General features: G+C 39.7%; 4 protein-coding genes and 3 non-coding genes across 8 annotated transcripts in view; 5 read left to right on the top strand and 2 right to left on the bottom strand.

The window, feature by feature from the left end:
- Window positions 1–12,303, bottom strand: part of LOC131106369 (zinc finger and SCAN domain-containing protein 22-like) — a 245,672-nt gene extending 233,369 nt beyond the window's left edge. The window contains exons 1-2 of one of the 2 annotated variants that reach the window (XR_009120069.1): window positions 12,045–12,303; window positions 9,333–10,913 (exon numbers count right to left, since the gene is read on the bottom strand). Coding sequence is in view for 1 of the 2 variants with exons in the window: in XM_058055353.1 (XP_057911336.1) it covers window positions 9,991–10,913; window positions 12,045–12,225 (1,104 nt within the window). In the remaining variant the exon portion in view is untranslated. Of the gene's footprint in view, window positions 1–9,325; window positions 10,914–12,044 lie in introns of those variants that run through there. The other variant, XM_058055353.1, reaches the window with a different exon arrangement.
- A 294-nt stretch (window positions 12,304–12,597) lies between these two features.
- Window positions 12,598–18,853, top strand: gnl3 (guanine nucleotide binding protein-like 3 (nucleolar)). Its single transcript, XM_058055349.1, has 15 exons — window positions 12,598–12,723; window positions 12,842–12,900; window positions 12,966–13,106; window positions 13,193–13,312; window positions 13,377–13,433; window positions 13,496–13,631; window positions 14,724–14,824; window positions 15,575–15,725; window positions 15,806–15,893; window positions 15,979–16,156; window positions 16,980–17,122; window positions 17,322–17,455; window positions 18,121–18,257; window positions 18,452–18,506; window positions 18,573–18,853. The coding sequence occupies exons 1-15, from the start codon at window positions 12,711–12,713 to the stop codon at window positions 18,671–18,673; spliced, it is 1,614 nt and encodes a 537-aa protein (XP_057911332.1). The 5' UTR covers window positions 12,598–12,710; the 3' UTR covers window positions 18,674–18,853.
- Window positions 15,361–15,500, top strand: LOC131106663 (small nucleolar RNA SNORA47). The gene has a single exon (XR_009120110.1). It is a non-coding gene; the product is annotated as a small nucleolar RNA SNORA47 (small nucleolar RNA).
- LOC131106662 (small nucleolar RNA SNORD19) lies at window positions 17,168–17,239 on the top strand. The gene has a single exon (XR_009120109.1). It is a non-coding gene; the product is annotated as a small nucleolar RNA SNORD19 (small nucleolar RNA).
- Window positions 18,854–19,367: 514 nt separating the features above from the next.
- glt8d1 (glycosyltransferase 8 domain containing 1) lies at window positions 19,368–24,115 on the bottom strand. The gene is made up of 9 exons (XM_058055354.1): window positions 23,857–24,115; window positions 23,686–23,784; window positions 23,397–23,607; window positions 21,663–21,780; window positions 21,508–21,592; window positions 20,628–20,740; window positions 20,119–20,285; window positions 19,896–20,008; window positions 19,368–19,826 (listed from the first exon to the last, which is right to left on the bottom strand). Exons 1-9 carry the CDS (start codon window positions 23,864–23,866, stop codon window positions 19,642–19,644), a joined length of 1,101 nt encoding a protein of 366 aa, XP_057911337.1. The 5' UTR covers window positions 23,867–24,115; the 3' UTR covers window positions 19,368–19,641.
- Window positions 24,116–24,875: 760 nt separating this feature from the next.
- Window positions 24,876–24,947, top strand: trnag-ucc (transfer RNA glycine (anticodon UCC)). Its single transcript has one exon. It is a non-coding gene; the product is annotated as a tRNA-Gly (tRNA).
- A 278-nt stretch (window positions 24,948–25,225) lies between these two features.
- Window positions 25,226–26,473, top strand: spcs1 (signal peptidase complex subunit 1). The gene is made up of 4 exons (XM_058055363.1): window positions 25,226–25,572; window positions 25,873–25,932; window positions 26,012–26,098; window positions 26,188–26,473. Exons 1-4 carry the CDS (start codon window positions 25,531–25,533, stop codon window positions 26,311–26,313), a joined length of 315 nt encoding a protein of 104 aa, XP_057911346.1. The 5' UTR covers window positions 25,226–25,530; the 3' UTR covers window positions 26,314–26,473.

Raw genomic sequence — 26,473 nt, 5'->3', positions numbered from 1 at the left:
GTTTTTAATAAATGCGTTTTTTTGTTGTTGTTTTTTTTTTAAACTGAGTCTCACCCAGACCTGAGCTCCAGTGGCCCCAAGTAAATTGAGTTTGAGACCCCTGGGGTAAAAGGTGGAATAGTAAGTATGATGTTTTCTTCAGCGTGGGTAAGAGAGAGAAGAATGTTGGCGCCTTGGAAAGCCGTTTGACATTTGTTTGAGATGTTGTCTGCTTAGTGATGCAGAAACTTTGAAGACATGAATGACTGCTCCTCTCTCAGGGAGCTGTCTGAGACGGTCTCGGACTCGGAGGACTCTCCATGTCTCTCAGCTTCAGCTCACTTTTTTCCGACTGGGGCAAATTAAATCGAGCCATCTCTGTGGCAGACGTGGCTAAATATTTAATTGACTACGAAAATACACTGCGGGATGGTGACTGCAGCAAGAGGTCAGTTTCTATGGCTTTGTCTTGGAATAAAAGCTAAGACAGCTAAAGTTTTCTTCGAGATAATATTTAAAATTGTGTTTCTACTTCTAGTAGTATCTACAGCACAACTATTAACATTTACATTTTAAAATAAGGTAAGTTGCATATGACTTGAAGTAGTCATTGCCGTGTATTTGAGTCAAAGACAGTGTTATTATTATTAGGGTTTAAAATGTGCACTTGTAAAATAAATAAGTTAAAAATGTACAATAAAAACGTTTAAAAAGCTATGGTTTAAAAAGTTAAAGTGAGACATCTTCTCTAAAAAGTATCGTTTCAGTGATAGCAAGAGTGCGTGCTCTTCTGCCATTAGACAATCTTTGACGTTTTTTCCTGTCTAGGTGAAGCTAAAGCTAGCAATGGCTGAAATGCAGTCTGAAAAAGCTCATAAACACCCTTTATTTGCTCTTCCAAAAGGTTTAAGACTTTGGAAAGGTTTCTTTATGTGTAAAAAAACACTTAAATAAAGATTTGAAATGTTCCTGAATTATTACTTTTAATGTGTAAACACTTGATGGTGTGCTTTTAGCTGTTAGTATTGTATCATGTTTTGGCTAGCTACTTGTGTTTATCAGAATAAATTTACTGTTTTCTGATTATTATGTGGCGCTAATCACCTTGGGCATAAATTTTGACCAAAACTGCATATGTTGTTTCTGGAATCCTCTATTATTCATATATGACCACATATTGTGGATGTGCCTGGCACTGTCACCAACTTTTCAGTAAGAAAAGTACCTATTGGCTGTGCATTGTCTAATTTGCATATCATTTACATAATATGATGATGTAAAATGCTGTAGGAAAAAAAGCATAACCTCGCTGGAGAGACAAAAAAAGTGAGTAAAAACATGTTAATTCATTAAATAAAAAAATGTCCCTAAATGTCAGACATTTTTGATGATTTTGACTGATTTTTCAAGGTACACAGAATATTTTGTCAACCAAATTATTTGTTATTTGGTATAAAGATTAGACTCTCATCTTTGCGTCACCAGCTCTCGACAAAAAAGGTAGAATAAAGGCTTTTTGTGAAAAGATATGTACATTCCATTTCACTTTGACACAAATTTAGCCACATATATTTAGCCAAAATGATGCCACAATATAAACAACTTACATGAAAATATTTTTTTTTTTGCAAATATAACACCATGAACGACTCATCCAGCCTCAGACAGGCTGGACACAATTATTTTGGCATATTTTGGCATTTTATATTTCCAACTAATTGGTTTATAGTCATAATGCCAAGATGTTGACTAATAAAGGAAACTTTTGAATATTGAGTATATATATGAACCGTATATGAATAATATAGAGAATATAAGAATAACCTTTAGGTGACACACTCTAGTGGAGATTCTTGATCTTATCCTCACTTTGAAATGACTTTCTTGCCCCCTGTTAAAATGGAATTACCCGCTCCACAGAAGTGTAACATTCGTGGATCCACACATAGCGCTCACCTGCATATGAAGATACATAAGTGGTTCATTCTGCAAGTTTAAGTTGAAGTTTATAAATGAAATAATTTATAATAACTTTGGTCAATAATTGGTCGGTGAGCATGGTTTTATTGCAGCTATTGAGCTAATCTCATAACAGGCACATTAAAAATATATAATAAGTATCATAATAATCATAATAATAACAACATGGTCTCCAGTTCAAACTCAACTCTGAACCCTCTTTACAAGTCTTATTTATGTCTGAAGTAATGATAATAATAACGGGTTAGATATTATATAGTGCTTTTTATAGCTTCACAATGAAATGAAGCCATTATTCATTCACTCCCCAATCACACATCGGTTGTGGTAAACTACATCTGTGGACACAGCTGCCCTTGGTAGTGAAAATAGGCTTTGGTTTGAAGTAATTGAAGTAGTAGTTGACGTGGAATGTCACAGGAAATTGTCCATATTTTTATTCAGTAAATCTGTCATCAGACGAGATAAGGAAGGAAACAAAAGAGGAGGCCGAGCGACCGTCGTAATCCAAGTGAAGCAAACTTTGTTGCCCCGCTTGAGTGAAAGCTACGGGATTGTTCTTTTATGAAGCTTCCACACTAATGAGGCCCACTACACTCTGTGTCCAGTGAACCAAGACTCCAACCTTAGCCTCTCGCTTGCGTTCTCTCTTTTTCTCTCTCGTTTGCCCCATCGCTTGCTTCACTCTCACATTCATGCTTATGGACAATGAGAGTTGCACAATATCAGCATATTGGTTTTCGGCAAAAGAGCCAATATTGGATATCTCTAATCCAAACCAGGGCGGCACGGTGGTCTAGGGGTTAGATATGCCTTTAAGATATGCCAGGGCGGCACGGTGGTCTAGGGGTTAGATATGCCTTTAAGATATGCCAGGGCGGCACGGTGGTCTAGGGGTTAGCGCACAGACCTCACAGCTAGGAGACCAGGGTTCAATTCCACCCTCAGGCATCTCTGTGTGGAGTTTGCATGTTCTCCCCGTGCATGCGTGGGTTTTCTCCGGGTACTCCGGTTTCCTCCCACATTCCAAAAACATGCTAGGTTAATTGGCGACTCCAAATTGTCCATAGGTATGAATGTGAGTGTGAATGGTTGTTTGTCTATATGTGCCCTGTGATTGGCTGGCGACCAGTCTAGGGTGTACCCCGCCTTACGCCCAAAGACAGCTGGGATAGGCTCCAGCACCCCCCGCGACCCTCGTGAGGAAAAGCGGTAGAAAATGAATGAATGAATAATCCAAACCACATATTGAAAAATGAAATGATGCAAGGGTCATTTTAATATTTAGCAAACCAACATGTATAGTGTAGATATGCTAAGAAGTTATATAGCCTGCATCTCGGATTTAAGGGTATGATTCGTACCAACTTTGGTCTTTTTTTCTTTTTTTTTTGCTGTTTAATTTTTTTTAATTTTTTTTAAAAAAGTTTAAATTTTTTCATATGACTGGATGACTTTATTCCCATAATATTTTGACTTTAGTCTTGTAATATAACGTTTTCCACCACCTAATTTTTTCCAAAAATGTTTAAAAAAAATTTCTTTATTCTTTGTTTTGTTTGTTGGTCATAACATTACAACTTTAAAAAAAATTTAACTTTTATGTTTTTCCATGTTTGCTGTTGTTTTTCCATTTTGTTCCCATAATAATGCCTTTAATAATTATACTTTAGTAATAAATACATCATAATATTATGATTTTTTTCCAACCTAATGAAAAAATACAACTTTATTATTTGTTTTGTTTGTTTTTCATAATAATAAGTCATCCCTCCTTTAGCACAGTTAATTGGTTCCAGAGCCGATGGTGATAAGTGAATTTCCACGAAGTCTGATTCCTTATAAGCAGCATAGAAAATGGACGGATGGATTCTTATTTATGAATGGAATATTTTCATAATTAGAGCATAAAAAAACCTGATTACGACCTTGTAAATATGGGTTTTAACATTACATGAGCTAACTCCCCTATAGTCACCGTTACCCAATTCCCCAATATAGTCACCGTTACCCAATTCCCCAATATAATAAACATATTAGAGAATAAGCCATTTAAGACATTAATAAGACTCGCATTTGCGTGTCCAATAATTGTGTTCAGGACCGCAGCATGTGACGGTTATGAATATTATGATGTTATTATTGGGCCTATTATGAGATAATTGAGACCTGCAATAAAAACCTGTTATTATGTAAATTACATAATTTTCCTCATATTCTGAATATTTTGACTTTACCCTTTTAAGATTGCTGCTGATTTTTCCATTTTTTTAATGTTTTCTTTCGTCTTCTCGTTAAATTCTATTTTTAAGCTGCGCTGCTGGCCAGTAAAACCACAGCCACCAGTGACCCCCCCCCCCCCCCCCTCCTCCCAGGCCGCCCCCCCTGATTAAGCATTCCCCATCTCCTCTTTCTAGTTTGCCTTTATAGGTCGTGACCTCTGCTTTCACACCCTTATTATATACAACGCATCAAACCAAATTGGCAGTTGGAGAAATGATGTGCCTTGCTCAAGGGCAGCGTTGCTGTTTATGAATATGACAGTAAGAGGCATCAAACCCGGTGACCTTGGCCACTTTCTCACAACACTTCCACGACAGCACCCTTCCCGTTTATCCCTCACGGCCCGCTAATAAAATATTTAATACGCGAGTAGAAAATGCAACGCTATCAGAGATTACTAGAAATATGTCAAATATGTAAAAAAACTCCTCTGTTTTCGTACACATGTGGACTTATGATGTCGTTTACTGTACCAATTAGAGGTGGAAAAAAAGTTTGCATTAATAGAGAATGAAAAACACAACATGATGAAAAGATTTATAGGTTGACGTCAATGTCAGAAGACTACAGTAAAATATATGACGGCAATAGCAAAGAGATGCAGGATGGAGTGAGTGCGGAGGAGGATGGTACGAATGGAGACTCTCAGCCGTGGAGATTGGAGTGGGAGTAGCAAGGAGAGGCAGAAAATACGTAAACAATTAAAGGCGTTTTTGCTTTAACAGAGAGTGCTAGGTAGATAAGGTTACTTAAGAGGAATAAAAAAAAAGCACTATGGCATCTCTCATCCGAGCATTTCTTGGTTCCTGAAAGAGACGCAAGTGACGAGGTTGTGTTCGGCCTGAGATCTGTAAAGCCATTAAAGTCTGATTCATGTTCGGTAATCCTCATAATGGACTTTACAGGGGATTAAATGTTGTAATTAGTCCTCACGGCAAATTAAATTAGTGCAAGAGTAGTTTTTTTTCTCAGGCACCACAGGATTTAGCTAAAATGAGTTATGAAGCTAAAATTGAATATGAAGGATTCAGGACAAACAAGACCTTTAAAGGGCATCGAAGGAGCCATATTGGATTTGTAAATAAAACCATCAGATTAAAAAGATGGGACAAAAATGAAATGAACTTAAATTAAAATAAACTAAAATAAACTAAAATAAACTAAAATAAACTAAAATAAACTAAAATAAACTAAAATAAACTAAAATACTTAAATTACATCAATTGTGCTTTAAACCAGTCCAGGGTGTACCCCGCCTCTCGCCCGAAGACAGCTGGGATAGGCTCCGCACCCCCGCGACCCTCGTGAGGAAAAAGCGGTAGAAAATGAATGAATGAATGAATGAAACTAAAATAAACTAAAATGAACTAAAATAAACTAAAATAAACTAAAATACTTAAAATACATCAATTGTGCTTTAAACCCGACCAGTCCAGGGTGTACCCCGCCTCTCGCCCGAAGACAGCTGGGATAGGCTCCAGCACCCCCGCGACCCTCGTGAGGAAAAAGCGGTAGAAAATGAATGAATGAATGAAACTAAAATAAACTAAAATAAACTAAAATAAATTAAAATAAACTAAAATAAACTAATATACTTAAAATATATCAATTGTGCTTTAAACCCGACCAGTCCAGGGTGTACCCCGCCTCTCGCCCAAAGACAGCTGGGATAGGCTCCAGCACCCCCGCGACCCTCGTGAGGAAAAAGCGGTAGAAAATGAATGAATGAATGAATGAATGAAACTAAAATAAACCAAAATAAACCAAAATACTTAAAATACATCAATTGTGCTTTACAGCGTCTCATAAAAGTAAATAAAGTAGATGAATTGAGTAACAGATGCGGCCATAAAGATCCTTGATGTTCTTCAGTTTTAGATCCAGTGTAGAGGTTACATCAGGGGTGTCCAAAGTGAGGTTCAGGGGGCATTTTTGGCCCACAACTTTTTTTTAATTTATTTTTTAAAAATAGACAGCAGCTGAAAAAAAGAGTAAAAAGGTGCAACATATATGAGGAAAGATTAAAGCTTTAATTTATCTTTAAATAACATGTTTTAGCCTTGTAAAAAAATATATATAAAAATGATATTGGTAGTGTAAAAGTTTCAATTTTGCATCAACAGCAATTATGGTGCATTCAAGGACCGCCAAATAAAGTGCGAAATTGCAATGCTGGATGGAAAAAAAACATTATCAGTAAAGTAGAGGATACGTTTTGTCTTTGCTAAACTAATTTTAGGGTATTTTAGTTAAAATTAGAGTTTAATTTGCATTTTAATGCAATGGTAAAATCAATAATATATACATTATTATTATTATCAATACATTATTATGTACACCAGAGGAGGACCAACCAGCACGGACCAGGGCCAACAGTTGCACCCCCCCCCCCAAAAAAATACAATGATTTAGCCAGGAATTAATGTGGGCCAGTCCAGTAGGTGATGAGCGGTAATGTCCCTTTAAGTCGGTTTGCCAACCGCCATTAAACATGGAAGAGGAAGAAGAAGTTGTGAGTTTGTTTGAAGCTACTTAAAATGGAGCAAATTTGCCAGAGAAAGAAGAAACAGCGAGAGGACGCCAAAAAAAAAATATGGGCCGAGAAGTCTGGGTTTCCCTACTGAGACTGCCGCCCCCGTGACCTGGACCCAGATAAGCGGAATAAAAGGGACGTCTGGATGGAGAACATATGATGAGGGCCCCTGGCAATGTGGGTCTTAGGCCCCCAAATTGCTAAATGTGCCACTGCCCTACCACTACTACTATTTCATACCGCATGAAGTAATATATAGAAAATATGTTGTAGAGTTCAACTGTCAGGTACAAAGAAAAGGAAAAAAATCATGTACATTTACTGAGCCATCATTGGAATGAAAAGTACCCCCCCTGCTGGTGAGTACTTGCTATTAAAAGATACAAACTGGAGCTATCCACTTAGTCTAAGGGTGGCAGGTATGCTGGAGCCTATCCCAGATGTCTTTAGGTGAGAGGCGGGGTACACCCTGGACTGGTCACCAACCAATCACAGGCTGTTAGATATACGTATCCAAACATATCCGAAACATATCCAAATAAGACGTGTTTGATTCCCTACTCAATTGAATCACCAAACGTCTGGAGTCAAACATTTATTGACATTCCTGAATTTGTAACATTTACAACCGGAGGCCCAGGTCAGACAGGATCATTTATGTAAACAATGCAATTTTAGCTGTTCGAGAGGTCAGACGCCGGTGTAAAACGTATACAGTTGTCCCTCGTTTATCACGGTTAATTGGTTCCAGGCCCAACCGCGGAAAAATGAATTCCAAGTACGATTGAACATTAATAAAGTGAATATTTTCTTAGTTAGAACGTAGAAAACTTGTTGATGACTTTTAATTACATGTTTTTTTTACCATTATTAAAGCCCTGTAAACATTAAATAACACCCCTATAGTCATCACATTTCACAACAATAATGTGGAGGCTACAGTATCACTGCAAGGACTCCTCTTATAGCATATTGCAAGCTCCCGAGCTAACGAGTCAGCTTCCAATTTATTTGTTCTAAACTTAAGAAATTGTTTAGAACAGTGTGGGGGAGAAGAACAAATTAAGAAGCCAAAAAATTACCACTTCCACACTTAACGGGAGTTAATCTTTTTATGCAATGTAATGTTGACCAGAATACTACATGTAACTTCATTCATTCATTTTCTACCGCTTAGCCTCACGAGGGTCACAAGGTGCTGGAGCCTATCCCAGCTGTTTTCAGGCCAATCACAGGGCACATATAGACAAACAACCATTCACACTCACATTCATACCTATGGACAATTTGGAGTCGATAATTAACCTAGCATGTTTTTTGGAATGGGGGAGAAAACCGGAGTAGATATGGCCGAGAGTGGAATTGAACTCGGGTGCCCTAGCTGTGTGGCCTGCGCGCTAACCACTCAAGTAGCCGTGCAGCCTGTTTTTTAATATATATATTTTTTTACTAATTATAGGTCATAGACAACCACAAAAGTGATCATTTATTAATGAATTTCTGCAAAACTGCAACAGACTGTATTGACTGTGTCAGTTGTGGGGTGTAATCCTTCATGCCGTAGTAGTAGTAGTAGTAGTAGTGAGCAAATAGAGATAAGAGTTAGTACTACATCGTGCACGGCGTAATAAAAAGACGCAGAAAGGCTTGATGAAAACAGAACTGTGTGGTATTATTTTACAGGAGCGGGTGTTTGTCTCTCAATATAATACTCTCCATTATTCAGTAAGTCAGTTGGCAGTATTCAGCTTACTAACATGGCGACACTCGAGGGAAAAAAAAACAAACAAATACCGTAACCTGTTGGCACAGCCTTGCCAAAAAATGGTGGGCTAATCCAAGAATTTTCCTGATTTTGTGCCATGTACTACAATTGGCCATCTGGGCTTTTTTTTGCAATGTAAACAAGAGAAAACCAAACAATTATAATACAATTTCCTGTGTGAAAAGACACCTAATTGAAGGACCATTTAAAACGCATGTGTTACTTTGCAAATACCAAGTAGTATATTGTTGCATTTTTGATGTCATCTTTCAAGTAAGGATGGGCATGATAATTAACGGATCATTAGGAATTCTGCCGATTGTGCCAAACTGGTTGATGGTTGATCCGGCCTTGAAAGCAAAATGGAGAGCATTACTTGGCTGCAGCGGCGGAGGCACGATTGATTCAGTCTCGGTCTGAAAAACATGAAACTCGAGCCCGTGACGGAACTCTGAGCGACATTATTCTGCTCGTCGTGTAGTTAAATGGGAGTTCAGAACATTCGCAAAGTGGGGATGGGTGCTTGACGAAGGTGAAAATTAAGTATAATTTTTTTCCCCCCATAGCAGCATATTATTGAGTCGATGAATTCATCCCGATGGAGTCAAGTTACGGCTGAATTCCGCATGACGTAACATCCCATAACTGCTGTCGCGCTGCGCTTCTTTAGACAGCAAAGTGGTTGAAACTGACTTAAAGGCGCCTCTGTCAAGTAGTGCACTCCCGTTTTGCCTCAACCGCTTCGGGACAAACAATCACAAACAGAATTCTGAACGGTTAAATACAGTAAACCTCGGATATATCGGAAATTCGCTCACAACGGACAGATAAAAAAGAACCGATTTTTCTGTAATGCATTTCCAATAAAAATTCATTGCATATATCGGATTTTTTATAACGGATTTCGCCCATTTCAGACAAAATCTCCAGTCCCGTTCCAATGCATTCCCATTAAATTTCCCTCGCATATATCGGATGGCCGCATCGTGGCACTCCGATTCGCCGAATCGTGACAGGCCGCTATACGACGTCATTTGCAGCGTTTGCAGCGTTGCCTGCGCGTCCACGTACATTGGAAACATAGTCAAGGAAGTGCCTTTTTATAACAGATAAAATCCGTAAAACGGACATTTTCCGGTATACGCATATAACGGATTTCGCTTATATCGGACAAAACCAGTGGGAACAATTGAATCCGATATATCCGAGGTTTACTGTATTACTGTATGTCCATTTTTGCACCAAAAATTGTAAAAATATCAATTCCCTGTGGAACACTTAATCGTAATGCTAGTTGTGTTACTACAGGGATGAGAATAGAAAATACATGACAAAAACTGTGACACAGAAGTATTATTTGATGTAAAAACGTTCCAAGTTTTAGAAGAGTAGAAAAAAATGTTCATATTTAAAAAAAAAAAATTGTTTTGATGCCAAAGAAACTTGTGCATCATTGCCCCGAGAAATATGTCCCCTCCCGCGTATGTGTCTGGAGATGCCTTTTGATTTTATCCGAGCGGCTGAAGCACTTCCCACAAACGGGGCAACTGTACGGCTTCTCGCCCGTGTGGATCCTCATGTGTACTTTGAGGTGCGCCATCTGGGTGAAGCCCTTCCCGCAGATCTGGCAACGGAACGGCTTCTCCCCCGTGTGGCTGCGCTGGTGCTCCTGGAGTCGGCCGGAGGAGCTGCAGCACTTCCCGCACACGCCGCAGCGGTACGGTTTCTCCCGCGTGTGCACCTGCACGTGCACGTGTAAGTGGCCGACGTGGCTGAAGGCTTCGCCGCATACCTTGCAGCCGAAGGACGATATCTGGCCTTGGAGGGGGGATTTCTGATGGGGGCAGTCTACGGTGTTGGCCGCTTGGCTGCGCATGTGAGACGACGGTCCTCGGTTTGCCACGGGTCCGTTTCCCTTCGCGCCGACCATCTGCCCCACATTCTCCACCCCGATGATATCAATGTTGTTCTCATTTGAGCAATTTGGGTTGACCGGCGCGAGGGGCTGCGCGGCGTTGCTGGAGGAAGCGGGACCCCTGTGCGCACCTCCGCTCTCCGCCTTCACGTGCCTCGAGGAGCTGCGGGAGTTGGGATCCCGCTCCCGGTTCTCGACTCCTTGACACAGAGGGAGGTTGGACGTGTGAGGACCGTCCTGCACGTACTCGTTTACGACGCGCTGGGGGGAGAACATGTTTTCCGAAGTGCTGCAGGAGCCGTGACCGCGGAGTTCGTCGTCTCCTTGGTTGGCACGGAGATCTCGCTTATCCTTGATGTGGATCGGAATACGTTCCGCGTGCCCCATGCTGGGACTCCACTCACGACGCGGATGCTCGGCATCGTCCTCTTCCAGAGTCAATGCCATTGATGGGCGGTCTGAGAATGAAACCAGACAGAAGCCCTTTTTGAGCAAACTACACACGATCCTGAGAACAGGTTCATGACTTAGTGGGGGGTAAAAAAAAAAAAAAAAAAAGCTTGTGCGCTTGTCATCAATCAGTCAAAGCATTAGCAGTTGTTTGGTTGCAGAGGGAGATGGGGAGGGTAAGCCAAGATTGCCATCAAGTGGCCATTTTGCACAAAGACGCATAGCATGCCTTTGAAATTCCAACACACCTGAAATTACTGATATTATACGCTTTGATGAGGTGTACAAAATATATATATTTTTTGGAATAGGACATATGATTTGTTGTGTACTTACTTAGTCAAATCAACCAAGGCAAGATAAACCATTTTCATGACGAAATATAAAACATAAACACAAAAGTACACTGCTAAGAAACACTACTTACCTTTGCATTATGCCGCTGGTGTTGTATTGTTTTTATATATTTTAAATTTAATAAAGAAGTTAGCTTATTTGTACACTTATAAGACAGTTGAGAATGTAAGATATCACATTAGCAATTAACACGGTTTATGATGGTGACAGTTTGACCCTGGAACGGATTATTTCTACTGCAGCTATTTGCCTTCCAGCAAAGGAGGTATATTGTAAAGTTTGAATAAGAACCATGTTCCATATTTAGTTCCAAAATGAAGACTTAGTAAATGTAAAAGACTAGTAAAAAGACTTAGTAAATGGAGTCGTAGTAACAAACATGGCAACACTTTGCGTTTAAGTAGCGAATATTAGAGTGAGACATTGTGGACAAGATGTTAAATGTATTTAGTTACACCCTAAAGTAGATCCTTTACAAATAAATCAAATATTAAGTGATGCCTACTTTAAAGATTAAGCCACTATTGCCACAAGTTTAATAATTATATTACGCTAAATATAGGAAATGCGCTAACAAACAAAGGTTGCTAATACGCTAGCATCATCACAATAACAGTTCAGCTAACTAGTGGCTAACGTTGCTTTGGCTCAAAGTGGTTGATTTGGGTGTTTTTTTTGCGTATTTGAATGTTCGGACACCCAGCAAACAATCGATAGTGTATAATTTTGAAGGATAAGCTAAATGTCTGGCAATTCCAACGTTGGTTTGGAGTGCAGCTAACCTGGCCATATTTCAATCCCAGCATCTCGCAGCCTGCGTCTCAGATGGTCGTTCTCTCGCTCCCTGATGGCTATCTCCTCCTGGTACTCCAAAATGGTGTCCTCCACGGACTTGTAGATCTCCTGTGCGGCGAGCATGAGCCGCTCGGTCAGGAAGACGTTTAAAAACTGCAGTTTGGTCATGATCGTGTGCGACTTGGAGTGATCTCGCTTTCCTCCAAAATGGACCAAAAAGGATGCTGTAGTCGGTCACGTGACAAGGGGCCAATTATTGGATTCTATTTTGTTGTCTTTTATTCTGCTGATAATTGAAATTGAAGTCAAGAAAGTGAAGAAATTTGCAACGTAATGCAACAATTGTTCGTAGAAACGACTTTCTTACTTCTTACTTCACAAAATACAACCTTGTATATTCTATTCTATACTGTTTCAGAAACTCGTAATAATACAAATAAAATAATTACAAATATGTAATAAATTACACCTGTTTTCTGCTGCAGTGGATACAGTAAGACTTTTTTTAAATTAATTATTGTAATAAACCTCCGAGTCAACAGGTGGCGACAAGTGATTGCGTCGGGGCCTGCTTGAAGCGGAAATGACGTCACGTCTTTGCTCTTCCACGTGCGAGAGTAGCACAGTCACATTGGAACCGTCGACAGTCCAAGATGAAACGACCTAGTAAGTAAATAGTGTTGTAATGTTAAATATATACGTCATTTGACTGTTTGTTGTGTTATTTTATAATCACAGCTAAACGTTTACATTTGCCGTTAACAACATATCTTTTTGTCCTCAGAGCTAAGGAAAGCGAGTAAGCGAATGTCATGTGCCAAACGGTATAAAATCCAAAAGAAGGTAAGGTTACGATTTTTGTAATATAAATTCCAATTATTTAATATTGACTATGTTTTTTTTTTTAGGTCAGAGAGCACAACAGAAAGCTCAAAAAAGACGCGAAGAAAAAAGGCTTAAAGAAACCATCGAAGAAAGATCCAGGAGTTCCTAACAGTGCACCTTTTAAAGAGGAAGTCCTTCGGGAGGCTGAGCAGAGGAGACTACAGGTAAGCACCCATCCACTCTTGGCTCCTCTTTTTTTACACCATTTCCAGGAACTTATTTACCATTTTCTCTAACCGCTTCATCTCAGATTGAAGAGGAAAAAGAGAGAAGGAAACAAGCTAATAAATTGGAGCGAGCCCAGAAGAGGAAAAAGGAAAAAGAAGCTGCTAGTAAACAAGCGGAACCCAAAGCCAAGAAAGCACGTCAGGTGAGAAAAAAAACATTATGAGAAATATTAAATTATCACTATTCATGCTGTGACTGCTCCGCAGGAGGAGAAACGCCCGGATAAAACATCTAAACAGTTTCTTTGTAGCCAAGTAAACAGGGTAAGAGCGAGTACACAATCCCGGCGCGGAGCTTTCTCATCTGACGGAGTCCGTCTTTTCAGGTGATTGACGCCGCTGATGTTGTCATAGAGGTGCTGGATGCTCGTGATCCGCTGGGATGCAGATGTCCGCAGCTGGAGGAGGCGGTTTTGCAGAGGGCCGGCAACAAAAAATTGCTTCTTGTTTTAACAAAAATAGGTGAATAAGATGACATTCATGTACATGCATGTCATTTTTGCAGTTAAGTGTATATATAACGTGCTAACGATGGATCTGCGCGATCGATCGATCCATCTCTGCGCTGCGCCCGAGATGGATCCATCGTTAGCGCACAAATCGATCGATTCCTGCGCTCGCGATGGATATAACTGCCTTGCACTGGAGACTGATGCTTTGACACTGCGCTGACGATATAATGACAATTGATCTGCTAATTGCATACAATGACAGGGTTAGGGTTCAGGGTTCACACTCCCCCCCCCCCCCCCCCCACCCCCCCGCCACCGAGAACGGTAACAAAGTGAACTGCCTGAAAATCAAAGATTTTAAATTTTAATGCATCATCTTCTTGTTGATTCTTGTAAATAACAACGCTCAGCGCTGCCATCTGTTGGCATCTAAACAAATTACACACATCCAATCCGGGCGCAGTAATATACAGTAAACCTCGGATATATCGGATTCAATTGTTCCCACTGGTTTTGTCCGATATAAGCGAAATCCGTTATATGCGTATACCGGAAAATGTCCGTTTTACGCATATATGGGATTTATATCCGGTATATGCGTAAATGGGATTTTATCCGTTATAAAAAGGCACTTCCTTGACTATGTTTCCAATGTACCTGGACGCGCAGGCAACGCTGCAAACGCTGCAAATGACGTCGTATAGCGGCCTGTCACGATTCGGCGAATCGGAGCGCCACGATGCGGCCATCCGATATATGCCAGGGAAATTTCATGGAAATGCATTGGAACGGGACTGGAGATTTTGTCCGAAATAGGTGAAATCCGTTATAAAAAATCCGATATATGCAATGAATTTTTATTGGAAATGCATTACAGAAAAATTGGTTCTTTTTTATCTGTCTGTTGTGAGCGAATTTCCGATATATCCGAGGTTTACTGTACCATCGATCGTGAGCGCAGAAATCGATTGATTTGTGCGCTAACTATGGATCCATCTCGGGCGCAGCGCTATCGATCGATCGCGCAGATCAATCGTTGTCGCGTAATATATATATAAATATACATATGAATATAAATAACTTTTAAATTCTTGTGTCGTAGACTTGGTGCCAAAAGCAAACGTGGAACTATGGATTCAGAGATTACAGCAGGAATTTCCAGTTGTGGCCTTCAAAGCGTCATTGCCGGTTTCACGCAAAACGGTAGGAGGATAACACAATGCTTGTTTTTATTTTTTTTTTTTTTTTAAGCCAACACAGAACACTGTAATTCCATGAAAAATGTACTACATTATTAGTAGTATTACTTCTACCAATATTGCTTTAAATACCATTGGAATAATTTTAGTGGCTTGCGCCGTGGACGAGTGGTTAACGCGCAGGCCTCACAGCTAGGAGACCCAAATTCGGCCATCTCTGTGTGGAGTTTGCATGTTCTTCCCGTGCATGAGTGGGTTTTTTTCCGGTTTCCTCCCACATTCCAAAAACATGCTAGGTTAATTAGCCACTCCAAATTGTCCATAGGTATGAATGTGAGTGTGAATGGTTGTTTGTCTATATGTGCCCCGAGTCAGTTAACCCCGCCTCTCGCCCAAAGACAGCTGGGATAGGCTCCAGCACCCACTCCCCCGCAACCCTCGTGATAAGCAGTAGAAAATGAATGAATTTATGAATTTCCGTTTCAATATTTTTTTTTTTTTAATTGAACAAAAGTTATGTGTATTTTGCATTTGGTTGCACGGAGGTCTGAGAAGGTTTAGCAGCCGGTGCGGTGCTGTTCCAAACTGGTTACAACCTCCAACATCAACAGACAAACCATCAGTGAACAAGCTCGGATGACGTACGCTGAGCTGGGATCGTATGTGTTTGTCAACATGTTTTGGTTTAAGTCGTTTTCTAACCCTTGTGTTCATTTAATCTCTCTCTGTCTCGTGGTCCTGAATTGATGAGCAGGCAAACAAAAAGAGAAGACTCGGGGCCTCCAATGAAATCTTGGACCAATCCAGAGGAGCCGCCTGTTTTGGAAACGCCGTTCTCACTGAGCTGCTCACAAGTTACGCTGCCAGCAAGCCGGAGGGTTCAACTCTCAGAGTTGGTATAGTCGGTAAGGAACTCGTATCTCGTACTTTATTTGTTACAGTCTTCAGATTAAATGTTAAACCAAACACTGTTATTTCCTTCCAGGCTTTCCAAATGTCGGAAAAAGCAGCCTGATCAACTGTCTGAAGGGAAGTCCCGTGTGCATTGCTGGCGTGGAGAGAGGCATCACAAAGTGAGTTATTATTATTATTATTATTATTATATTCTCATATTTTTATTTCTCATCTGAAAATCTGTGGTTTAATGTTTCCCTTCAGGACGATGCAGGAGGTGCACGTTTTGAGCAACGTGAACCTTCTAGACAGTCCAGGAATCCTGGCCTGTCCATCCAACGCAGCAGCTTCCTTGGCTCTGAGGAGCCTGCAGGTGGAGGAGGGCGAGGAGAAGGTGCAGGAGGCCGTCAGGACACTCCTCAAACAGTGTGACAAGTCTCAGGTACTGTACTGGTACTGTCTAGTGCAGGGGGGGGGCAAACTACGGGTCTGGGTGAGACTGGGCCGCATCAGGTTTTCAAAAAAAAAAAAACGCATTTATTAAAAACAAAAAAATTTAAAAAACTTCGCTTTGGTTCCAGTTTTCTACAAGAAAAGCTCTGATAAAACATTCCACTGTTCTCAAATATCTTACTTTTTATTTTTCTACACAAAATAAGATGAAAAATAAATAAATCAAGAATAAAATCAATCAGTAATAAATAAATATTATAATAATAATAAAACGGCAAATAATAAAAACTTAAGAAACCACATATAGTTGGTGGGTAGACAAATGATTTTTTTCAGATTAAAATGAACAAAGCATTATTAGAGCCCTGTAGACATGACAAAACACGACTATAGTCACATTTATACTCTTTTTATTTACAACATATTGCGCAACTGCAGGGTCTTGAGACACATGCTAACTCGCAAACGAGAGAGCTAAAGCGACCTAAACGGTAGCCTCCAAGTTATTTCCTTTAAACTTAAATAGCCAAAAACTTACCACTTCCACACGGATAGGGAGGATAACTATTAACAGTTATTTAACCTTTAACATGAACATTAATCAAACTTAATAATTTTTTCTGGGTACATGATACCATACAGCATCCATATCAAACTTTACATTAAACTTTCATATCAAGGCGGGGGCCTCAAACTAGTGTCCTGCGGGCCACATTTGGCCCGCGGGCCGCGTGTTTGAGACCCCTGGTCTAGCGCAATGAGATGAGTGTCATCCTTTCGTCATTCCCGACTATTTGTTCTTGTCGTTCCAGGTCATGCTCCAGTACTACGTTGCCAACTACAGGAACGCTGTGGAGTTTTTAACTTTGTTTGCCCAAAAGCGTGGATTCCTGCAAAAGGGTGGCGTCCCAAACCTGGCACAGGCCGCTTCAGTGTTTCTTGATGATTGGACAGGGTGAGCGTTTTGGTTTTTCTCTGTGATCCCAAATGACAAATGTAATGGAAATGAGGACAAATTGTTTTCACTGATCACGGAATGAAGACTGTTAATCCAACTCTGATCCAAAACACCGGCTGTGCTAAAACTATTTCTTTTATATCAGAGTCAAGGACGTGCACACTGAATGTTTTTCCATGTTTTGACTTTCTCCCAGACCCAAGCTGAGCTACCACTGCAAGCCGCTTAACAGCAGCCTCCCGATCTACATGAGCGACGCCGTGGTCACCGAGATGTGGAACGGCCTGGACCGTAACCAGCTCAACGTAGGCAACGAGAATACTATGAGCAGTACGTGCAAGTATGCTTGGCTCGGCTTTGGTGTTGTGTACTGGGGCTTGGGATCACGGGGTACTTAGTATAATCATATCTCGATATGGTGTAACTGGATGACATGTCATTTTCAAAACAATACAATGTGATAGTTGGATATATTTCATATATATTTCATCACCCTTGTGGTGTACAGTAAACCTCGGATATATCGGAAATTCGCTCACAACGGACAGATAAAAAAGAACCGATTTTTCTGTAATGCATTTCCAATAAAAATTCATTGCATATATCGGATTTTTTTATAACGGATTTCGCCTATTTCGGACAAAATCTCCAGTCCCGTTCCAATGCATTTCCATGAAATTTCCCTGGCATATATCGGATGGCCGCATCGTGGCGCTCCGATTCGCCGAATCGTGACAGGCCGCTATACGACGTCATTTGCAGCGTTTGCAGCGTTGCCTGCGCGTCCAGGTACATTGGAAACATAGTCAAGGAAGTGCCTTTTTATAACGGATAAAATCCCATTTACGCATATACCGGATATAAATCCCATATATGCGTAAAACGGACATTTTCCGGTATACGCATATAACGGATTTCGCTTATATCGGACAAAACCAGTGGGAACAATTGAATCCGATATATCCGAGGTTTACTGTACTAATATTCTTTCCTAGGTGTAAAATTCCCAAACCACGCCAGCAGTATCAGCTTCACGTCCAAAGGTCCCACCGCCGGCCTGCTGGTGGTCAGCGACATCCCAAAAGAAGAAGAAAGACCCACGGAGAAGGAAGCACAGAATAATGATATAAAGGTACAACTCGTTGATAAGTCGGTCAAATACTTCGTTCGGTCTGTCCACTCCGGAAGTGAGGACAAAAATGCAAGTCTTGATTGACCGGTGAAGACTTCTAATCCAACTCTGATCCTGCTGCTCGACATAACTTCTAGTTGAAGGAATTCTCGATTTCGTCACATTTGACTTTTTTGAAATGTTTTTCCTTACAGACTAAAGAAAGCGCCGAGACAAATACACATGAACCAGAAGAAGTGGCACCCCAAGGTACTTTTATATTTTCTTCCATCTCACCCGTGTGAACACCCATTAAAAAAGATGTTATCTTTCCAGAAAAAACAAAGCACGTCCACTTCAAATCGGTACCCATTGACATCAGCCTCTCTACGGGAGCAACAGATGACGCCTATGACTTCAACACTGATTTTGTATGATTCTGAATCCAAGTGGTGGACTACCCCAGACCAGTGTTCACTGTAAACCCCGGAAATAGTGACGTTGAAATCTTATCAGATTTATCACTCATCCATAAACGTAAGTTACATCTGTATCAATGTATGCAAATATTGTATATAAAACACAACCGATGTAATAAACCAGAGTTCCAATGTAAATCATGACTTTTTTTTTTTTTACCTAATTAGACATTTTCATACTCTTGTAAAATGACCTTGATCACCAAGAAGAACTTTTAAGATAAATACAAGATTTATTTCATATACAATATAAAAAGACATTTACACCAGCTTGTGATGAAATATAATACTGTATTCAATTTGTGCAAGTGTTTGCTTAGTGGTTTGCATATAAGTCAATCAAAACCACATCGTAACGGTTAGCATTATTTTGTAAAAAAAAATAAAAAAAATTTTAATGTTGGAAATATTTTAAACTTGAAGTACTGAACCGGTACAGATGCGAAAATAACCTGTACGGCGTTTCCACAGGAAGTATTGAACTGAGGTCATTGACTAAGTTGGCCCACTGTAAAGATTTTAAGTCAGTCATTTTGGATATTATTATTGGTATCTGCATATCGGGGTGCTTTACTAGCACAAGTTGGATATCAAAAATGTTCTGAATTCATCGTGGAGGATGCTTATTTCATACCGATTACCCAATTGGGTAAAAAAAAAAAAAATTTTTTTTTGAGGAAGCTATTGGTGTATTACTTTTGAAGGCTTGACATAATGTTAATACTAAAGCAGCTGCGATTTGAGGGTACTGTCAAACTCTTATAGTGTATGTTTAAATTCAAAGGATAATAGAACTCAAAAGAGAAGTAGCGAATAAAGTTTTCAGCTTCTGTACTCGTGTTCCTGAGATATCCTGAGAGAGGTGTGTTTGCTCTGGCTTGGCTTGGCTTGGCTTGGCTGCTCGGATATTCACTTCACAAAGTCCTCTACTTCTCCCCCCCGTGTCTTCGGATTGGATAAAACTTCCCAGTGGGGTCCGGAATGAACCACTTGTCCCACACGTCAGTGAAGGACGACCCCCTCCCCCAAGGCTTGTAGTGTCCATTCCAGTGAAGGAGTTTAGCCGCTTTTACAAACTGCGGCGAGTAGCGGTTCCCGGCGCCTGTAGTGCCTGTAAAACGTTGTCGTATTCAGTAATGTGACGTGTAAATAAATGTGTTCTAATTTGTCCTGAACTTACCAAGGTGCCTGATGTGCCACATCGGGTCAACTGCTGAGTGACGCTTGTAAAAAACGATGAGCAGCGGTGGAGTGGTGATGCTCTCTGCCAGTGTTTTACTGTATAGATCCTCTCTGTGTGTGTGTGTGTGGGGGGGGGGGGGGGGGGATAAAAGAATGCAAACATGTTATGAATTTGTCCGAAACTTGTAGCGAGTGAGTGAGTGAGTGACGGAGTGACTGACTGCGTGTTTAGCGTCATCCAGTGCTCCAGTTGACCGGTGATGTTCGAGTTCTTCCACTCGGTCAAGTTGGCCACGATGACTCCCGGATTGAACGAACACGTGTTGGCCCTCATGCCGAGCTGTTTAATGGCCTCCTTCTTGAAGTCCAGGAAGCCTATGTAGTTATTCTGTTTCAAAATAAAAGTGTTATTTGATTAAAATGCATTTTGCATGCAACAAGAAGCCGATTAGGGACCATATTTCCAACAAGCAAAACATTCTATTTAGCTCACAATTTTATACCAAAGTTCATAAATTAAAACATGGATTACATTAACTTGAACTGTGTAGTGTTTATTCTATTTCCCTTCCTCAGATGTCAACTTCTAATGTTATTGCGGCCATATTGTCAATGAGTCATGGGACCAAAATGGTACCTCGGACAGCGTTTCAAATACAGTATACCAAACTGAGCCTTTTCTGTAATGTTGGTTCGTGGTATATAGTATGTACTGTAAAAAGGTCCCTACCTGATTTCCAGCCCCTCGTACAATGCCCTTAGCGGACGCTGAATCACAGTCATCAGAGAAGGCTGCTGCATGTCCAGATTTTAAACTTGTTTCATAAAGATCTTTAATATCTCCTGAAACCAAGAAAGAAGAAGGTGAGATTTGCAGGACAAAAATAGGGAATAGGTTGTGTCCAGTGGTGTCATTAGGCCTATTTTAGGGGGGCTTAAATGTTCTTAAGCCCCCCTAAATAATGTTCTAATAAAAAAAAATGATGAAATGATATAATTTTAGGGGGTTTTTAGGGGGCTGAAGCCCCCCTAAAATGTTCTTAAGCCCCCCAAAATAATGTTCTAATTTTAAAAATTTATTAAATTAAATGAAATAAAATAATAATAAAAATAAAATAAATGTTCTAAAGCCACCCTAAATATTTTGATATTTTTTTATTTTATTTTTTTTAAACAAAAAAAAAATGTCTGACAAATTTTATATAATAGGGCAAAAGCAGACTAATAAGCAAGCCAATAAGCAGGCTTATACTAGCCTACTACTACTAATACAAGTAGAAGTAGTAATAATCAGAAGAATAATAATGATGATAGTAATAATAATAATAGGCTAATGAATTATATAATAATGATTATTATATCATTGATCACAGTCCACTGGACAGAATGATTGTGTGTACTTGTGTACATTTAATGGCGGCCTAAAACTATTGAGTATCTCTACTAAATCTGTCCAAAAGTGGGAAAATTATATCCCGCTTCTTGTTCCTTATTTGTTTTTGGGAATTTTTTTGAATGTCTACTACATTCATTCATATCCTGTGTATCTCCAGGGTACTAAGCCCCCCCCCCGTCCTCAGAACCTAGTGACGCCCCTGGTTGTTTCTTACCTTGCACAATAATATCATCATCCAAATAGATGGCTTTCTCCGCCTCAGGCAGGTATGAAGGCAAATAATATCTGGCAAAAGTCAGCTATAAAAAAAAGTTTTCAATAAAACTTCAGGTCAACATGAGGAGAATAAATACTCATTAAGTGTCTCACCGGTTTTGTTGTCTCCACCAGCTGAGAATTTTTAGGTGTCTTCCCAATCAGCAGCTCAGGCTTGAAGAGAACAATCTTATATTTGATATTTTTTAGTCGAGGACTACTCAGCCACACCCTGGTAAAAACAAACAATCAAAAAATTATTTTTCACAATTAAAAAAAAAAAGTGTTCTCTCCTGGGTGCACTGGTGTAATGTCACAAGACAAGAGAACCACTAATATGAAGTTGCAAACGGATTTCACAACTATTAGGAGACACAAAGTAAGAAGACAAATGTACCACTTCCACACTGAATGGGAGGAGAACCTATTTTCACTCTGCAAGATAAGGTAATGTAATAAAGATGGACGTCTCCATGTAATATTACTGCTGCTTAGTGGCCAGGACACTACGTAGAGGGACAAAGTAAGAAGACAAATGTACCACTTCCACACTGAATGGGAGGAGAACCTATTTTCACTCTGCAAGATAAGGTAATGTAATAAAGATGGACGTCTCCATGTAATATTACTGCTGCTTAGTGGCCAGGACACTACGTAGAAGGACAAAGTAAGAAGACAAAAGTACCACTTCCACACTGAATGGGAGGAGAACCTATTTTCACTCTGCAAGATAAAGTAATGTAATAAAGATGGACATCTCCATGTAATATTAGTGCTGCTTAGTGGCCAGGACACTACGTAGAAGGACAAAGTAAGAAGACAAAAGTACCACTTCCACACTGAATGGGAGGAGAACATATTTTCACTCTGCAAGATAAGGTAAAGTAATAAAGATGGACGTCTCCATGTAATATTACTGCTGCTTAGTGGCCAGGACACTACGTAGAAGGACAAAGTAAGAAGACAAATGTACCACTTCCACATTGAATGGGAGGAGAACCTATTTTCACTCTGCAAGATAAGGTAATGTAATAAAGATGGACGTCTCCATGTAATATTACTGCTGCTTAGTGGCCAGGACACTACGTAGAAGGACAACGTAAGAAGACAAATGTACCACTTCCACACTGAATGGGAGGAGAACCTATTTTCACTCTGCAAGATAAGGTAATGTAATAAAGATGGACGTCTCCATGTAATATTACTGCTGCTTAGTGGCCAGGACACTACGTAGAAGGACAAAGTAAGAAGACAAATGTACCACTTCCACACTGAATGGGAGGAGAACCTATTTTCACTCTGCAAGATAAGGTAATGTAATAAAGATGGACGTCTCCATGTAATATTACTGCTGCTTAGTGGCCAGGACACTACGTAGAAGGACAACGTAAGAAGACAAATGTACCACTTCCACACTGAATGGGAGGAGAACCTATTTTTACTCTGCAAGATAAGGTAATGTAATAAAGATGGACGTCTCCATGTAATATTACTGCTGTCTAGTGGCCAGAACACTACGTAGAAGGACAAAGTAAGAAGACAAATGTACCACTTCCACACTGAATGGGAGGAGAACCTATTTTCACTCTGCAAGATAAGGTAATGTAATAAAGATGGACGTCTGCTTAGTGACCAGGATACTACGTATTAATTGCATAGACCACAGTCTACTACAAAACAGCTAACATTAATTAACTATTCTGAAAACCACCATATTGCAACAAGCAAAAATGCAATATTGCAAGGGACGACTGCAACAATAAAATATAAATTCACAAGTCCTTACAAGGACAGAATTTATTGACAGCCATGGTGGTTCTCATTCGGTGTACCCGCCCTACTACTTACTTCAAGTGATCCACTGTGTCATTGAGGGTGACAACGGTGAAGACAACATTGGCTTTGGTGTTCTGGTAGATGCTGTTCATGGCGGCCACAGCAGCACCAAGCCTCTCCTCAGCTGCACTGATGACAACAGGGATCTCGTCCCCTGTTCTCGCCACGTCCACTCTAACGTCTGGAGATAATTCAGCCTCAAAGGGGAGAATGGCTCCAGTATCTGCAGGAGAGCACATCAGGATTTTAGCGTTAGATTGTAGCGTTAAAGCTGCAGTGTGCTCATTGTAGCAGCACCTACGTGTGGTTTCTTTGTGCAGGAAGTCGCTGAGGTTAAGGAGATTCCGTTGTATTATGATCAGGAAAGCCACGGCAAGTAGCACAAGGATGACCACGTTCACTGGAGAACCACAACCAAGCGTGCTTACGTCAAGAAAACGCATTATTAAGAGATGAAAACATGTAAACGTACCTTTCCTCATTGCTTTGTCTGTGTGGTATTCAGTACCCAATAACACCGTCCTTCTACATACACTAGACGCCACGTTGTATAGTTTATCAGTAGTGGTAAGCTAATGCACTGCTGCAAAACTACAAAAAAAAATCAAATGTTAGCACATTTAACCGACCGGGTACATTTTAACTATATAGTAAAACATGTATATAAAATACAAGACACAGATCCACCAAACTGCCAACTCAACATCAACAACTCCATTCCACCGTATAAATAGTCGTCCGCGGCTTGCCTGATTAGAAGTTAATACTAGATTACTTCCTACTTAAGCGAGTCTGAAAGAAAATATGTTGTTTTAGAACATATAATTTAAAAAAAACCCTGATATGTATCTATACATTTTTCACATTATGAAAATTTTCCAAAATGTCACAACATTTTTAGTCTGGCAAATGATTAAGCTTTCCCATGCATATACGGCACAGAGGACAATTTTAAAACAAACTTTTTTAAAACAAACTTTATAAACACATAAATATACAAAAAGGTATACAAATAAAGAAAAGTAAAACAATTTAAATTAAAACAATTTGTTAATATCTTGAGAGCCTTTTTGTTACCAGAATTTTAAAATAAATTGAATTTATTGTTCAACATGTTTGACAAAAATGTTTTAACAATTATACAGCTAAATTTGCATCTGTGGATGCGTCACTGTAGACACATTTAATATTTTATTAGCAATTACTTTGGCAAATTCTACATATTTGATGTAATTGGTGATCTAAATCTAATGTACATATGTACCGTATATCATTGGACACGACAATTGTAGTTTTGTACAAAATATAATAGCTTACAAAAATGAGTGTTTTACATTTATTGTCTTTATGTTACATCTATGTATACAGTACATAATATAATACATAACCCCCACTACTTCGCTGCAAACTACAAGTACAGCGTATGTACAACTGAACACCAATTTACATTTTTGCATTGATGTATAAAGTCAGATGCCCAGTCTTCACAACGCGTTGGTGGTATAGTGGTGAGCATAGCTGCCTTCCAAGCAGTTGACCCGGGTTCGATTCCCGGCCAACGCATACTTTTTTTCGAAGTGTTGTATTTTATTTAAACAGTTGGAAGAGTAGTTGAGCAAAACAAAGACAAGTAAAACAGCAGACACTACTGGACACTTCAAATATTTAATTGAATTTTCCCATTGACTTTTCATTGTGTTCTTTCTGTTGTCTTTGATGATGGCTCTGAATTAACCTTTGAAACTTGCCAAGTAAAACCACCACATACGTGACGTCATCAAAAAGGGTCATCCCAAATATTTAGAATATAGTAACGAAAGAAAAACTGAACTTGGAAACATGAGTAATTGTAGGAGTTTAAGGTATTCTAGTTACATTAAAAGCATGGAGGGTTTCGGGAAATACTTACATTGTTTAGATAAAAGGATTTAGTTTTTCTACGATGATAATTATCATTATATTTTTGTTTTTATTTTGATGGGTCTCGATCCAGCACATCGATCCAGACTACTTACCAGAGGGGGGCGGTAACGTACACCATTACTGACTGGCCAACCGCCAATAAAAAAGAAAAAGAAGCGGTCTTTATGTGACGTATTTTTCATGCCGGAAACCAAATTAGGTTGTCGTGTCACAAGTGATAGACATGAAGATGCTGGGTATATTCAACTCAGTTCCCACGCATATGGTAAACGCTTTATTTTCTGTTGCTGCTTGCTAACGTATTATGTTCCAAATACGCTCTGCTATAGGCTGTGTACGATAGCTAAACTTATGATGCTGCTAGCTGGTGTTATGCTAATCGTCACTGCTAAGACTAACGACACCATAGCTTTACTACTGTAATGTGTTCAGTGTAAAATTCATTTAAGTGACCCTTGGTTGTCCTAATGCGGTTTTAGATTTTCCCAACATGCTGCACCCCTCTGTAAAATATTTAAAAGTTTTTAAATGGGCTAAGGATGATAATTCATTTGTTTTGTTACAGGATTATAAAGGCCAGAAATTGGCAGAACAGATTTTCCAAGGAATAATTATCATCTCTGCGGTAACTTTATACACACACACACAATACCAGTGATTGTTGTTTCATTTTTTGCACAATCCTCCTGATTTTGCCCTTGCAGGTGATTGGATTTGTGTATGGTCTTATCATTCAACAATTTGGATGGACTGTATACATAGTCCTGGCTGGATTTGTTATTTCGTGCATTGTAAGTCGATCAATCTATTTTCAAAATAAATCCACTCTGTCTTATTTAATAATGTGTGTCTAATAATGTCCTATTGATATTTTTTTTAGCTGACTCTGCCCCCCTGGCCAATGTACCGAAGGAATCCCCTGTGCTGGCAGCCTCTTATACCAGAGAGCAGTGCCGACACCAACCAAAGGCCTCAGGAGAGCCTGAAGAAAAAGAAGCACAAATAACTGCTCCTCATCTACTTATATGTGCATCTTTTTATATTGGAAATAATTTTTGATTGATCTCGCAGCTCCCAGTTACAGAATTTGAAGAAAAACTTGTGTTGTGTTACAATGATGACGTAGATGCGTGGCTAATAAAATGTCAACATAATAACAGTGAGTG

The sequence above is a fragment of the Doryrhamphus excisus genome, chromosome 18 (genome assembly GCF_030265055.1).
Source record: "Doryrhamphus excisus isolate RoL2022-K1 chromosome 18, RoL_Dexc_1.0, whole genome shotgun sequence".
In the NCBI taxonomy this organism is placed as follows: domain Eukaryota; kingdom Metazoa; phylum Chordata; class Actinopteri; order Syngnathiformes; family Syngnathidae; genus Doryrhamphus; species Doryrhamphus excisus.
This window is presented reverse-complemented; position numbering and strand designations above follow the sequence as displayed.

Excerpts from the sequence above, each read along its gene's own strand:
- gnl3 (XM_058055349.1), top strand. Across the intron at positions 12,901-12,965 it reads GGTATAAAATCCAAAAGAAG|GTCAGAGAGCACAACAGAAA; the intron begins GTAAGGTTACGA and ends TTTTTTTTTTAG. Across the intron at positions 16,157-16,979 it reads AACAGTGTGACAAGTCTCAG|GTCATGCTCCAGTACTACGT; the intron begins GTACTGTACTGG and ends TTGTCGTTCCAG.
- glt8d1 (XM_058055354.1), bottom strand. Across the intron at positions 23,608-23,685 it reads CCTGCACAAAGAAACCACAC|ATACTGGAGCCATTCTCCCC; the intron begins GTAGGTGCTGCT and ends GCTCTCCTGCAG. Across the intron at positions 21,593-21,662 it reads TGGTGGAGACAACAAAACCG|CTGACTTTTGCCAGATATTA; the intron begins GTGAGACACTTA and ends TTTTTTTTATAG.
- spcs1 (XM_058055363.1), top strand. The coding sequence starts at position 25,531 with ATGAAGATGCTGGGTATATTCAACTCAGTTCCCACGCATATG. Across the intron at positions 25,933-26,011 it reads GAATAATTATCATCTCTGCG|GTGATTGGATTTGTGTATGG; the intron begins GTAACTTTATAC and ends TTGCCCTTGCAG. Across the intron at positions 26,099-26,187 it reads GATTTGTTATTTCGTGCATT|CTGACTCTGCCCCCCTGGCC; the intron begins GTAAGTCGATCA and ends TATTTTTTTTAG.